Here is a 14,365-nt window from a genome sequence, read left to right as displayed (position 1 = left end):
CCTCATAGGCTGCTTTCACAGGTTTTAGTTTAGATCTGAGTTACCTTTTTGTTTTTAATGAAAGCAGAATTGCAGGTAGTTTCATAGAATGATACAAGATCCTGAGGTGGGAGAGACCCCTAAGGATCAGCGAGGACATCGTCCCTCAAGTGCCCAGATGCATGTTTTATCTGCTAGACATTGTTTTTCCTAGGTTTTGCCTGGGTTCTTGGATTATTGATCTGTGATTAATTGATAGACTGGGCTTTGTATTTAAGTGTCACATGTACAAAGTCCCATTTTAGAGCAGGAATTCTTGTCACTGCTCCTGGGTGCCAGTGCTGTACCTGTTCTCTTCTCCTGTACCTTACTTCACTCGTTTGTCTATATGGAGCACGGTGATGATGTTACTACAGGGGCACCCGATAAAATACGCATGTCAGGTTTTCTACATGCCTGTGACTGATCTTTCTGGTTTGGGGGTTGGTTTTTTTCTTATTTAGGAGAACCTCAATGGGACCTCCAAGGGAAAGAAAGAAGTGCCAAGAGCTGGCAAAGAAATAACTGATGAGCAAGGTGGGATTGTGGGTTAGTTCTGGTTTAAGTTTTCTTTCCTATGCTCGAGCCAAAAGCCTTGTCCTAAACACTTGACACAAGCTGAACTGTGGGGCATTTTTAATCTCTTTAAAACAATGATCCGTCTTGCTATTGGCATTACAAGCTGTAGTCAGGGCTGCACTTCAGGGCTGTACTGTAGTTAGCTCAGAACAGGTATTCAGAGAGGAAAAAAATCATTGGGCTTCTCCAGAAAGCTTACAAGATAAAAGGCAGCAGATGGCTGTGCACAGGTGGGAATACAAAGAGAAGTTATTCCTCAAAAGGAGGAAGAGCAATCTCACTACAAGAGGAGCGTGCCAGATTTCCTGCTTGTGAGCAGCAGGGAGAGACTTCTCAGGAAGTAAGGCAGGTTGGAAAGCTCCTGCAGAGTGTGAAGATCAGCAGGGGAGAAGAGAGTGGTGTTCCTTTCTGTGTTTAGCTGGTGATTGGAGGAAGCTGCTGTCCAGGCCTGTAATTAGGAGCTGTCACCCCACAGCTCAGTGGGCAACTAAATGAGCAATGAGGTTATTTGGTAAAAATGTAAAAGGCCATATTGACTTTATGCTTGGAGCGAGGGGGGAAATGTGAAGGTTTAGTGGGAATGATGGTTGTGATGAGGGCAGTTGGCCCAGCGATCCTTGTAGGAGATTTCTGGATGGGACAGAACGAGGCAAGAGGATGCTTAAGGACAGGAAAGGATGTGGCGGTAGTTGAGCCAACCAGTGTTAGGTTTTGTGATGGACCAACCCTGCACCCCCACAGCGGAGCTCAGAGACACAGTGGCAGGAGGGGGAGCCCAAAGAAGACCCCAGCGGGCTGCTCCCAGGGCCGTCAGCCCATCCAAGCCCCAGCTGCACAGGCCCAGACGAGCGCATGGGTACGCAATGGCAGGCACCCAAATCAAATGGAGGAGGAACAGCCACCTGGGCCCCTCCAGGGCTCTCCCAGCAGAGCAAGGGGAAGGACACGGGGAGCAGAAAAGCAGAGAAACTGAAGCCTTTGTGCCTCAAGCCTCAGCTAAAGAAGATGATAGAACTGTTGTTACTAAGACCGATGAGAAGCCACCCAGTCATCTCAGCAAGGACAGAACCTCTGTGTAGTGCATTCTGAATTTAATTTACAAGAGTACTTAAGAAGTTCAATCTTATCTCAATGTACAGTTGTTCTGCCAGAAGAAAGTGTTGAGAAGGATGAAGAAGATACTCAGAAGCTTTATCACCTTCGAGAGAGGAGGAAACCTGTTGAGGACTATCAACCACCACTGAAAAGTAGGCTCTCTGCAGGGTTTTTCTTCAGAGCTGATTTCTTTCAGTGAGATGGTTTTGGAATGAAAATGCATACGGGCACTCAACTTCTCTTTGCTTTCAACAGAACCAAGGCAAAGTAAGAGCAAAGTTTCAGACTGCTCTTCAGATGCCAGACAGAGGTCCCCATTTGGAAGTCCTCAAAGACTAGAAGACTCCTGCAGCCAAAGAACTGACAGGTTCGTGAATGTTTGGTGATGGTCCTTATTTCTCAGTAGTGCTGTCAGTGACACTGCTGACTAATGCTTCCAGAGGTTTTGGATTGGTGGGAATTACAGATGAACGTTAGGATTACTGCTGTGGTAGTCCAAGGGTAGAAGGAAAGCAAGTATTGAGGGGGGAGGCCATACTTTTTATTAGCCATTAATTATTTCAAATGCAGCATTTGTTGTCCTCGATGAGGTGATTATGGAGGGTGGGGCTGAGATGATGTAACTGAAATTCTCTCCTTCTTGACTTGAAGCCAGAATGTCCCTCTGAAAAAACATTTTGCTCTCAGACTTTTTAAGCTTGGAGGATACCAGTTACTTTCTTAAAACTAATTTAGGTAGAGGGAGACCCTGTGTGGATTTACTTAATCACTCAAGTACTGATTTTGGCTTCTCTTTGGAATCAGTTCATGTTTGAGTAGGAAACTGTCCTTCACCAAGAAAAAGGCTAAATGAAATTAGAAATTCTAAATGACCACAGTCATGACAGAGGGGGTTTGGATCCTGTAAGCAGCGAGAGCATGGAGCACGCTGTCTCTTGCTAGATATGAGGAGCACTTTGTTCAGCATCCTCAAGAGCAGACAGAGAAGGACGGGTTCAGGAAACTGTCTTTTTAAACCGGTTTAGAAGGTTTGACTTTCCACAGAGGGGATATATGACATGAGGTGAAACTCCATTTCTATGTGTGTGAGAGAGAGAGGACACCATGAATCATTTGTTTATGCCATTTCCTTGCAAAACAGTTAAACATTTTACCTTCCTAAGAAACACGAAATTTCCCTGTCACAAGGGAAATCGTGTAACGGCTTTGAAATGAGATTCATCAGGAGAACAATCGTCTGAAACTAATAGATCTCAAAGGAAATTCTGAGATGGAATTCATTTAAATGTTGATATTACTTAGTGTGTACTTGGAAGTGTGCTTTGGGGGGTTCTTCTATCACCCAAGTCATGGTCAGTTCACAGTCTGCATCTGTGGAACTCCTTGTTCACAGCTTGCATTCATCTGTGTGTTGTGTGGTCTGCCATGGATATTCGTAAGCGCTAAGAGTTGTCAGTTAGCCTGGCTTCATGTCTGGAGTGACCATTTTCCTTTGTTTACTCTTGGACATTAAATGTAAACCAATTTGAACAAATATTTACCTCTTTACGAGGTTGATCTCACTTAGGTGGTCTTCTGGGTTCACCTGCTGTCATCATAAATGTAAAAATCTTCTAGCTGCATGCTAACAAATGCTTTCCTCTTCCTCTCCTTCGTTCAAATCAGGTGCCTTCCACTAAACCTCAAGAAGGATCGAAGGAAAAGGGGAGCAAGTCAGGCTGATGTTGATCCAATGCAAACAGGCCATTCAGTAAGTAATGCTAGATCAGCGTGCCAGCGAAGTGTTTGCAGTGTTTCTGAAAGCTTCCAGTCACGTGCTGCCTATGGGTAACCCCCCTAATGGAAAGGGGGTTTACAGTTCTGCTCTCAAGCAATTTGAATAATGCCCAGAGCTCTTCTTTGTGCTGACACAGACTTTCTGATGGAACCTTGTCAAGGTCGTAGCTTTCTGTGATGTATGAGATGTGCTCTGTTGACTTTCTCTTTAGGTACGATTTGATGGTGTGGGTGGTCTTTCTGACCACATTTCAGCTTTAAAAGAGATGGTCATTTTACCGCTGCTTTACCCTGAAGTCTTTGAGAGATTCCAAATTCAGCCTCCAAGGTAACAGATACTGTGTACATTCTAATTAACCCATTTTCCTGAGAGTATTCAACTGAGCTATCAATATGTTTCCATGCTTCAAACTCTTCAGCCTTGTTGGTGGGTTTTCTTAGCAGTAGTAAAAAAGAATTTATTTAAAATGGGTAGAATCTAGAATCCAGGTGCAGCAAGGGCGTCCTTTGTCACTGCCTTGCCTTTAAAAGGAGGGCTTGGGGTGTTCTTGTTTTGCGTTCTAGGTACAAGCCAACTTGATTAGTTTACAAGCAGGAAGGAATACTATACCTGTAGTCAACTGTAATTCATTGCTTGCAAGTCCAGTGTTCTCTCTCAAGAGTCTTTTGTTGCAAGTGATCAAGCATGACTTTGAGAATTACAGCCACAGCGTTGCAGTGGTGTTTGTGGTTGGGGTAATATAAGAGTCTGTCCACTTTTTACGCTGCTATATTAGTTCTGTGTCAGGAAACAAGTAGAAATGTAATTGTTAGCTTTGTATGTGTTTGATCAGCAAAGTTCAGTCGTGCTACAGTGAAATTCTTTGCTTTCAGTCGCTTTGAAAGTATTACAAATAACGGAAGGAAAGTCTTGCAGGGTTTGGCTTCTTTATGCACTGAAATTCTTTTTGAAACAGCAACGTTTCAGCTGTTCTCACTGATGACTGTATTTATCTGGAAATGCAGTTTTCTCTCCCAGCCTTAGACCTGCACCTTTTTTAGCATCAGCAATGCATGCTCTGGGAGAGCAAATCCAGTAACTTAGAGCTTTTGAGGGGAGAGTGCAATGCTTCACTGTCAAATCTTGCCTTCTGCGAGGACAAGCATTTCAATGCAGCGTATCACTGAAGAATGAACTGGTGATTCCCAAGTTATGCCAGTCTGGGATTTTGTGCTAAGGTTTATTCTTGCTTGGCTGTGCTGTGCTGTAACCTGCCCTGCTAGTTTGTGGGCAGTGTCCTTCTGGGATGCAATGATGTGCTCTCAAGGTTTGTACATCTCCACTCTCCTCTCTATCAATTGCACTTCCTGCCTTGTTAAATTGCGTTGGAACCCAGAACTTCCATCTCTTTTTGCCTTCTCCCTCTTCAGCTGTTGCCGCTAGTTCTGGTTAGGAGAGAAGAGGTGTGTAGTTTCGGGATGGGGGTTGTAATAGGTATTTTTCCATTAGGGGGGTTGTCATATGTGAATTTAATGGGGGTTTTGTGGGGTTGTGTTTTGTTTTCATTGCAGAGGCTGTCTGTTCTACGGTCCACCAGGAACTGGGAAGACACTGGTTGCTCGTGCGCTGGCTAACGAATATAGCCGAGGTGGCAGGAGAATAGCCTTTTTTATGAGAAAAGGTGCCGACTGCCTGAGTAAATGGGCAGGGGAAACTGAACGACAGCTTCGTGAATTGTTTGATCAGGTAAGGCTGAAATGTGCCCTGTGTTCTGTCCGAGTGGTAACTGTAAACTTCTGTGGTCAGTATTTTTAGGAAGAACTCCCTGCTTTTTTGTGTTTTGTCAGTGTTTCCTTTTGCACTGGGTTATTGAGGGGCATGAGGTCTTGACCTGTATTGGGAAAGATAAATAGAGCAAATGGGAAAACCATGCGAAACAAACCCGTTTAAGGATTTTTTCTCCTTAAAATAGTGCTTGCATTATGATGTCAGGATCCTGTGTTTCCATTCTAGGCCTACAAGATGCGACCTTCAATCATTTTCTTTGATGAGATAGACGGCCTTGCTCCTGTGCGGTCCGACAAACAAGACCAGATTCATAGGTAGTGCCTTTTTTGCATCTACATAGAAGCTTCTCGACCTCTGTGAAAAGAAGACCAGAACCTGTTTAACGCTGTGACACGGGAATTGATCCTGCAAACCAGTAATTGCTGCTAAATAACAGAGTATTTTTCAACAAGAATTGAAATCAATTCGCTAAGCTTGATAGGAGCACAAGGCCTGTGTTAGCTTATTGGTTTCTTTATGTCTTCCAATGGGTCTTTAGCTAACCAGTGTCTCACTGATAAAAGCTTGTTCTTTTTGAGTCATCATTGGAGAAGACTGTGTAGAATATCAGAAAATGTTCTAAACCAGTGAATGGAAATTCTGTTTTTTCCCTTAGCTCTATCGTAACAACTCTTCTGGCCCTTATGGATGGCTTTGACAGCAGAGGAGAGGTGGTGGTAATCGGAGCCACCAACAGGCTGGATTCTGTAGATCCTGCTTTACGAAGACCTGGACGCTTTGATCGGGAGTTCTTCTTCAGCTTGCCAGATACAAAGGTCAGAATTGAAACTCAACCTTCATGTTGATGTGACAAAGTCCTTCTTGAGAACAGAACCAGGGTCACAGTGCGGTATTGCAGAGCAGTTCAGGTGAAAATCAGTATTGACAACTTGGACAAAAGCCACGCTGCATTGGCAGTAAGGTCGGGTACTGGATCTCTGTGATTGTATGTGACTCTGGCAGTAAATGTCTCAAGTAACTATAAATTACTGCTTTCACATCTTGAAAAGCAAAGAAATGTTGTGCACACAAGCATTCCTCTTTTGCTAGGAAAAACTTTTACCAAGGCTGGTGCCGGAGTGAATGAACTTGTTTTCATTCCCAAAGACGTTCAGTTTGTTTATGTACTGTATCCACCTAGACACTGCTCTCTATTTGTACTCATGTGAGGATCTGGGGCATTTTGTGTTGGTTGGCTTGGTTGTTTTTTTTTAAGAGAAGACGTAGGACAAACCACAACCATTTTCTTTCCAGGCTAGAAAGGAGATTTTTGAGATTCACACACAACATTGGAGGCCTCAGCCACCAGGCACGTTCCTGCAAGAGCTCGCTGACAGATGTGTTGGTAAGTTTGAAAACAAAGTGAGCTTCTGCACGTGGCTGAGTCCGAAGGAATCTGAGCTTCTACCAGGCAGTACCCAGGCTCTTGCACCTTGCTGCACAGCGTGGCAGTGAGGCACCTGGCACGGCGTGGGAGAAGGGAAGAGATTCTTTTCATTTTGTGAATATTCTTTTTGTGTCTCTGAAAACGTTGAATGGGTTTGGGGCATCTTCCTCAGGAGCAAAGTTCTGATGAGGAGACTGCTTCCTAAGTGTGGGAGACCAGGCTGCGAGCGACGTAACAAAACTTGTCTGCAGCGCGGTGCCTCTTGAAGTGCTCTGTTAACCTGTGAATTGTTGGCTGCGGGCAAAGTCTCTCAGTATTGCACTTCAGAAACCTGGGCTTTGAGTGGTGTGCTGCCTGAGACTGATGTCCCATTTGGCTTTTGTCTTGTTTCTTAGGGTATTGCGGTGCTGACATTCGAGCCTTATGTGCTGAAGCTGCTCTCTGTGCTTTGCGCCGCCACTATCCTCAGATCTATGAAAGTAACGAGAAGCTGCCAATCGATGTTGCTTCTCTTGAAATAACAGCAGAGGATTTTTTTGTGGCTATGCAGAAGATTACTCCAGCTTCACAGAGGGCTTTGGCTTCCCCTGGGCGAGCGCTATGCCCTATTGCCAAACCGCTGCTTGAAAACTCCCTCGCAAGGATTTTACAGGCCTTGCAGAGAGTATTTCCCCACGCAGAGTCTGCGCTACAGAAGGACCACCAACAAGGTACAACAGTAGCATTCACTTCTTTAACATTCTGCCAAAGCAAAAGCTGCTCATTTGTGCCATCACCATCCACCAGCCTCTCCAGCGGAATGGCAGCAGCACTGTGTAACAGGCAGGGGCACACCTTCATTGCAGGAATACCACGCACAGTTTGTGTTCTGGATTCTAAACTGAAGTGCAGGATGGGAGCTGTGAATGACTCGCTATATGCAGTCGACAACAGCCTTCTCTACTTCAGCATCCTGTTTGTGACAGTAGCTAACATCCTATTTCTCAGTTGTAAATATGGATCTAAGATTGAATGTACAAGGTAGCTCTTTCAAAACATTTAACTAGGGGCAGAAGGGAAGGCTTCTAATGCCTGTCTGAGGAATGTCAGGCCCACAAGTCACGTATAAGTGGTTTAAGCTAAATACTGCTTGAGCTACCATGATTTCTAACCCTAGGGTTTTAACCTGACTGCCTGTGGATTGCAGTGCACACTTGTACATGAGATCAGAGTGGTTTAGCACTATATACTCTGGGGCTCGGCTTGCCCAGCAGATGTGAGGTCCTGCCTATGACAGCCTCAGGCCTGAGCCGGTTTAGTCTGTCCGTTGGTGAGAGTCTGTAAAGTGATAAACTTGCTCCACCCCAGACAAATGGAGGTTTGTTAACTGCTATTATGCTAATCTCTGGAAAATATCCTACCAGGATCACCATCAACCTTTGAAGAAATGCCACCGCATAAAAAGCCCAGAAGAGAAGAGAGGCAGTTCCTCCATCCTAGAGGGTAACTGTTTATGCTGATCTTCAGACATTTTAATGTGCAGCTTGTATAAGCTAACAGCTGAAAAGTTTTCCTGTTGCCACTACTGTTGGGTCAGTTCTTTTTCTCAATCTCTGTTGCTGTGCTGTCCAGAGAAACCTGACCTGCTGAGCTTGGTTATGTCTCTGGGATCTTGGACTTCAGCCAGCAAAGGCACAACAGTGTAGCACACAACAAGGGCTCTTGACAAATGTATTTCGTGCTAGTGCAGAATGATGACTAGAAAATCCAAACAATTCAAACAATGAGAAGGACTGTGTAAATCTTACACATCCTTCGGGTACAGCTGTAATTTAACCAATCAGTTGTGCACTTCAGATACGGGGAACGTGTTTCAGTGCCCACCTCAATTGTTTTTTCCTAATTCTCTTCTCCCTCCCTCCCTCCCTCCCTCCCTCCCTCCCTCCCTCCCTTCCTTCCGTCTCCAGTAACAATAGGCAAATTGCAGCTGAAAATTGGGGTGGACGGGTGGTGAAGAGATCCAGAGAGGTGTGTCCTGAGTGAGGGTTGTTCTGCCCAATATCAGGTTACTGACCAGCTGGTGTGTGTGTATTTGAGCTGGACAGTCCCCTGTGTGATTCAAGAGCTGTTGCTTCACCCAGCCAAGCAAATAGCAGGATTGGTGGGATTTCGTAGGGGAGCTATGGGATGAGTTGGTAAGAAAATGGGTTTTGAAAGTCTTTCTGATCACAGACCAGCTTCTTACTTGCTGGAACAGAGAGAGTCTTTACAAACAAAGGAGGTTAGGGAAAAGCCTTTGACAGCTGTGTGTCTATTCATCACTTGACTCTGAAAGTTCTTTCCTCCTCCTTGTTCTAGAACTGCTCCTTACCAGCCAACCTGTGTGAGGCCACGGTGCTTACTAGTTGGAGAGCCAGGGTGTGGGCAAACTTCTCATTTGGCACCTGCAGTAATACATGCCCTGGAAAAGTTTCCTGTTTATACGCTGGACATGCCTGTTTTGTTTGCTGGCAACACATCATGGGAACAAACGTGTGCACAGGTATCTCCTCTTTTTATGCTCATGGGATTCACAAACTGTCTCTAAACTAGTAAAGGAAGTGACATTCATTGTTAATGGAGGTGGCCTGGTTTGGGCGTGCTGTTTGGTTTACTTCTGCCTGGAAATCCACTTCATCAGCATCAGCCCTCATCTTTTCACGTTGGTCTCTGCCTGTTCAGACTGCTCCAGACTCGACTGACTCAGATGTGTTCCTGCTCCAAACTGAAAATGGTCTGGTCTCCATCATGTAACCATTTACCCCAACTAAGCTGTCTTGAAGAAGACAGGGTTAGTCTTGTCTTTTCAGGCACACCACCACATACATCATGTACATTGTGAGGTTCCTTACACCAGCTCTGTTCCTGTCTGTGTAACAATGTCTATCTTTGAGTCAAAGTGAAAATTCTACCTTTGGGTTGGAGAGTTGTTCTGGGGGTGGTTTGGTTTTGTGTTTTGACTTTTGTGTACTCCTATTCGGTAAGAGCGTTTGACTGATCCCTGGTTACTTATGAGCCTGTTCCAAATGGCTCAGTCTTCTTATCCAGGCTTTCATTTTACCAGGTGATGCAAGAAGCTCAAAGAAAGGCACCAAGTATCATTTATATTCCACTTATTGACTTGTGGTGGAAAGCTGTTGGAGATCCACTGAAAACAACCTTTACAAGACTACTGCAGAACATCCCATCATTTGCCCCAGTTCTGCTGCTTGCAACATCGGATGTGAGTTACACAGATCTCCCAAGAGAGGTATTGACATGAATACTTTTCCTTCTCTTTTTATTCAATTTCCTGTTCATCTAGAGCTCCTTGAAGCATTGGGGTACTTAAACAAATGCATCCTGTTATTACTCGGGCACCCTAGCCAGGTCTCCTCAAATCTGCTTAGACAAAACAATGCCAAAAGCATTTGTCTCAAGTGTTTTCTGAGTAAAGGGATTGACTTTGCCCCAACTTTTCCCCCCTTCTCACACACTCCTGCCTATTCGACAGATGTGTCCGTTATCTTCAGACAAGCACTCATGTGAGTTCAAGATGGTTGGGTCTGAACATTAGTCAAGAATATGCAGTGCTGGCAATGGCACTGGGAAACCTATTTAAACTGAAAACATTTTTACTGAAAAGGGATATTTTTACTGAGAAAGTACGGTGGTCACGCTGTAACACAATGGACTGTAACTTTGTATTTCAATTCTTGAATAAGCATTTTTCATAGAAGTGAAAGCTTTACAGAGTCGATAGCTGAATTCCAACTCCTGTTTAGTCACTTGTAAATCGATCTGTAGGCATATTCCTTCACAAAATTCAGCAAGAGTCCATGCTGAGCATCCTAGACATATTTTGTCTCAAATGTGGGGTCAGCTTACCTAGAATCGGTTGGCATCAGATGCTTGGAAAGGGCAGGAAGACAACTCCTCACAGTCTGTCTTACTCAGGTGACAAGTTAGAATTTAGACAGGTACTCATCTTCTGGGAATAGAGTCTGAGCGTGTGTCGCCGTGTATCTGAAATAACTTTCCTCTTTGGGCTATAGATACGAGAGCTGTTTATTGGTCAAAATGAAGTTTTCAATGTCCAGTGTCCTGATGAGGGAGAAAGAAGAAGGTTTTTTGAAGACCTACTTCTAAATCAAGCTCCTACACGTTCTGAGTCCATAAGCAATGCAGGTGAGGATATTCTACATACAAAACGTGGGTACCTGTAAGTCAGTAGCTGTAGAGTTTTTGCTTTGTGGTATTTTTCTCTCAGTAACTTTTCACAGGTTTGTCTTGGGGTAACATGGATTGAATGAGAGTTTCTGATGTGGTGGAACAACATGAAAATGGTCATGAAACTAAATCTGGGACTTAAAATAAAAGCGAGAAAGTTCTGGTGGGCAACATCTGTTTCTGAGAAGGAGAGTGTGGTGCTTCCTGAACATTCAGGCTTGAGGAGGAGTGAAATGCTGGGGTGCCAACGAGCACAAGGTTCTGAAGACAGAGATTCAAAAGCTAAGGTCAAGCAGCTCATTTAAGCTGCTTTTGGATTACACTATTGATGAGCCATCTTTGGTTCCATTCTTCCTGTAACACCTCTCTGCAGTCAGCACAGTGTGTTTCTTGCGTAAGGATGCTGCCCCTGTAGTTACTGAAAGCCCAAGTCGTGTCTTTCTGCAGATGCTGGTGTTCTGCTCCTGCAGGTTGTTTTTCAAATGGTACCTAAAGGGAAAACAGCCTTTGACTTCCTTTTATTGTATGAGTATCTTCCCAGTAATGACCAGTGTGAGTTAAAAAGCTGGACTTCAAGCAGTGTGGCCCCAGAGTCACCTGTTGAACAGAAGGCTTACATGCTCCTGTTTGCAGTGCAAGGTGTTTCCTAACCTACATGACTTGGGAGTGAGTGTTTGCCTGCCAGACTGTCACGGCAACGCCAGTGTATTTCCCCCCTGGCTGTAACCTGCCTTTTTCTCTAGTGCTTTTCTTGTATGCCCGAGTGCCTTCTGTTGATGGAGCAGTGACTTTGGCCAGAGAGAAGGTAAAAGTCAAGTGCTTCTCAGTGAAGAAATAACTGGCAACAGTTCTGACTCTGGCCCTGCAGAGAGACTGTATTCCAGGATAATTCACTGACCCTGTAGCCCACCCAGAGAAGCAGAAATCCCGACTGAAGCAATTTGTGCCGTTCCAGGTGCCTTGGTACACCCTGTGACTGGTGCGAGCAGTTCTCATGTCAGTAACGCAGCGAGAGTTCGCAGAGGGCCAGGGGTTGTGGATGGCAGTGAGCTCAGAGTAAGTTGAATTTCAATGTTGCTAATATGGAAGTGGGACATATGTCTTATCTCCAGGTGGAGTGAAATGACCTTGAGGGCTTTGGTGCTAGTGGATCTGAAGGAGGCAGAGTTTGATGACGGGCAGTTGTGAGGCAGGAATATTGTCATGTGCTATGGCTGTTCTTTTAACTCCATCTTCACAGCCTCACACAACACCAAAGCTAAACAGCCACAGCAGTGGAAGAAGGTGCTGCTGCTACTTTGTTTTCCCAGAGATTATCACATTCACATCTTTGGTAACAGGCAGGACTGTGTGCAAGCTTGGCAACTTGCTACAGGCAGAGTCACTCTGCTCATTTACCCAGTCTAGAGGTAGGTGCCAGCTGATGTAACTTGGCTTCCTGACCTGCATTCCGTGCTGCTCTGGAAACAGCTGATTTGCAATTGGGATTCTTGATGGGATAGCCAGATGAGTACCGAAATATTTCCTGAAATGTTAGCCTGCCTTTCCTCTGTAGTATGAAAAAGTAACTCCTTTTCTCCAGTTAAATCTTGGGAGGTATTTAATGTGTTCTCTGAAGGGTCCCTCGTGTTTTCTTTTGCTGTAGAAAATGTAGGATGTCACTGGCGTTGTTACTGGTTAGTTTCTGAAAATATGCATGAGGAGCCTGTTCAGAGGATTTGGGGCTATTCTGAACTTGTTCCCATTTTCTCTTCAGCAACTGTTGACTTTAGCCACTGTGGCAACTAAGAACTTCACCGTCTCTGACTTGGAAAGACTCTATGGTGTTCTTGCTCGGTGCATTTACCGGCATCGGGAAGATTACGACACGACCCAACTAGTGCAGGTGATTCTTTCCTGTGTCTCACAGCACTTTGTATCACTGTTAAGTGAGCATGAATCCTGCCTGTGTGTGTGTGCGCTCTGGACATGGCACTTAGCAGGGTGTTACTCTTCACTGCTTAGTTGCCTGTGTTAGAAGACTTTTCCATTTCACTCTGAGGCCACTTCTCCGTATTGCAAAACCCTTGTTGTACTTGGCAGAGTCATTGGCAGTTTCTGCAGGGAACAGCTTGAACTGGAAGACAGTGGGTCCACCCCCACAGCCATCTCCAAGCAGTTAACCTCAGTCTGTCAGGAGTCCTTCCCCACAACCTTTGTCGTGAGCATCTTTATTTTGACACAGGGGGAGATTTCTGCCTCTGATGGTTTAATAGTCACATTCTCTGATCCCTTCCTCTAAAAGAGGACTTCTGACTTGTCAGAACTCAGCAGAAATCGTCCAGAGGCACCCATGGTGCCAGTCAGGCGTTCCCAGCCTTGAGTCCATTTAGATAGGTTGGATATTGAGTCTTCAGATACAAGATCCTTGAAACCATTTGTCTTTGAGCTGCTTGTGCCTGAGAAGAGAGCAAATTCCTTCTACTTCTCAGCCTGCCTTGCAAAAGAGGAAGACCTGGTCTTTGGCCCTTGTCTTCCACATCTGACAAAGAGTTAGACCGGATGTTCTGTTCTGCCTGTGCAGCCCTGAGGATGCTTTGGATTCAGGGATGCCATTCCTGACAAACAGGCCCATCTCTCATCCAGCATAGTGATGTGGCTTAGCATGGGAAGGGACGTGTTTCTGTTGCCTGGGGCTTGTGAGGTTTTGTGACTTCACTTGTAATGCTTAAATTAAGAGAGACTTGATTTCTTAGTTTCCTACTTTAGCTTTAACCAAAAAAACCCCAAGCCTCCTATTCAGAGTGATGCTGCAAGTCAGTCAGGAGCAAAATCTGTGTATGAAGAGAGAATTCTTTAACAAGTAATGATTCAGGGTGCAGAAGGGAGCATTTCCAGCATTTAGTTGGGGCTTTTCTGGAACTGGCTCTTCTTTCTACCTGTTGGAACCACTGTTGATACAGAGTCATGGTCCCGTGATACAGATCCACACTGTCTCTCTTGTCCGTGCTGACAGGATCCAAAGATACACGTGTTTAACATCCGTGGAAGTAAAGAAAGACGTGGTGGTGGTGGTAGCAGCACATGTATTTGCTAAATATTGCTAACAGTTGCGTGTGTGGACAGATTCTTTATTCCTGTGATGAATAAATAAGCAGGGTCCTGAAGCTCTTGTTCATGCTGACTGCTGGTTTGTCTTTTCTTCTTCCTAGGAAATGAAGAAAGAAATTGAAGCCTTCAGTCATGCCTTCCACCATGACTGACTTCAGCATTCTTCCACTTGGCTGTTCTCACTGCACGCTGTTCTTGCTGCATTATTCAATAAATGTTACTTGCACATCTATTAAACAAATACATTGTAAAATTGATTAGGAACACTCAAAGTCCTTTAGCTGCTTTTGATATTTTCATCATTATCTAGAAGGCCCATCCTAAATCTTTGCCTGATCTTTCTGCACTGAGGGACTCCTGGTTTTCACAGGGAAATTAACCTCAAA

General features: G+C 44.7%; 1 protein-coding gene across 1 annotated transcript; it reads left to right on the top strand.

The window, feature by feature from the left end:
• Positions 1-1,449: 1,449 nt before the first annotated feature.
• On the top strand, positions 1,450-14,131 carry LOC311202154 (ATPase family AAA domain-containing protein 2-like; the record flags this gene model as incomplete). The annotated part of the gene is made up of 12 exons (XM_084276698.1): positions 1,450-1,453; positions 1,749-1,887; positions 3,310-3,442; positions 3,681-3,796; positions 5,020-5,194; positions 5,462-5,550; positions 5,892-6,051; positions 6,530-6,620; positions 7,058-7,372; positions 11,633-11,694; positions 12,646-12,774; positions 14,081-14,131. 12 exons carry the CDS (start codon positions 1,450-1,452, stop codon positions 14,129-14,131), a joined length of 1,464 nt encoding a protein of 487 aa, XP_084132824.1.
• Between the last annotated feature and the right edge of the window lie 234 nt (positions 14,132-14,365).

Source organism: Gallinula chloropus (assembly GCF_964237585.1).
Source record: "Gallinula chloropus genome assembly, chromosome: 29".
NCBI classification, from domain to species: domain Eukaryota; kingdom Metazoa; phylum Chordata; class Aves; order Gruiformes; family Rallidae; genus Gallinula; species Gallinula chloropus.
This window is presented reverse-complemented; position numbering and strand designations above follow the sequence as displayed.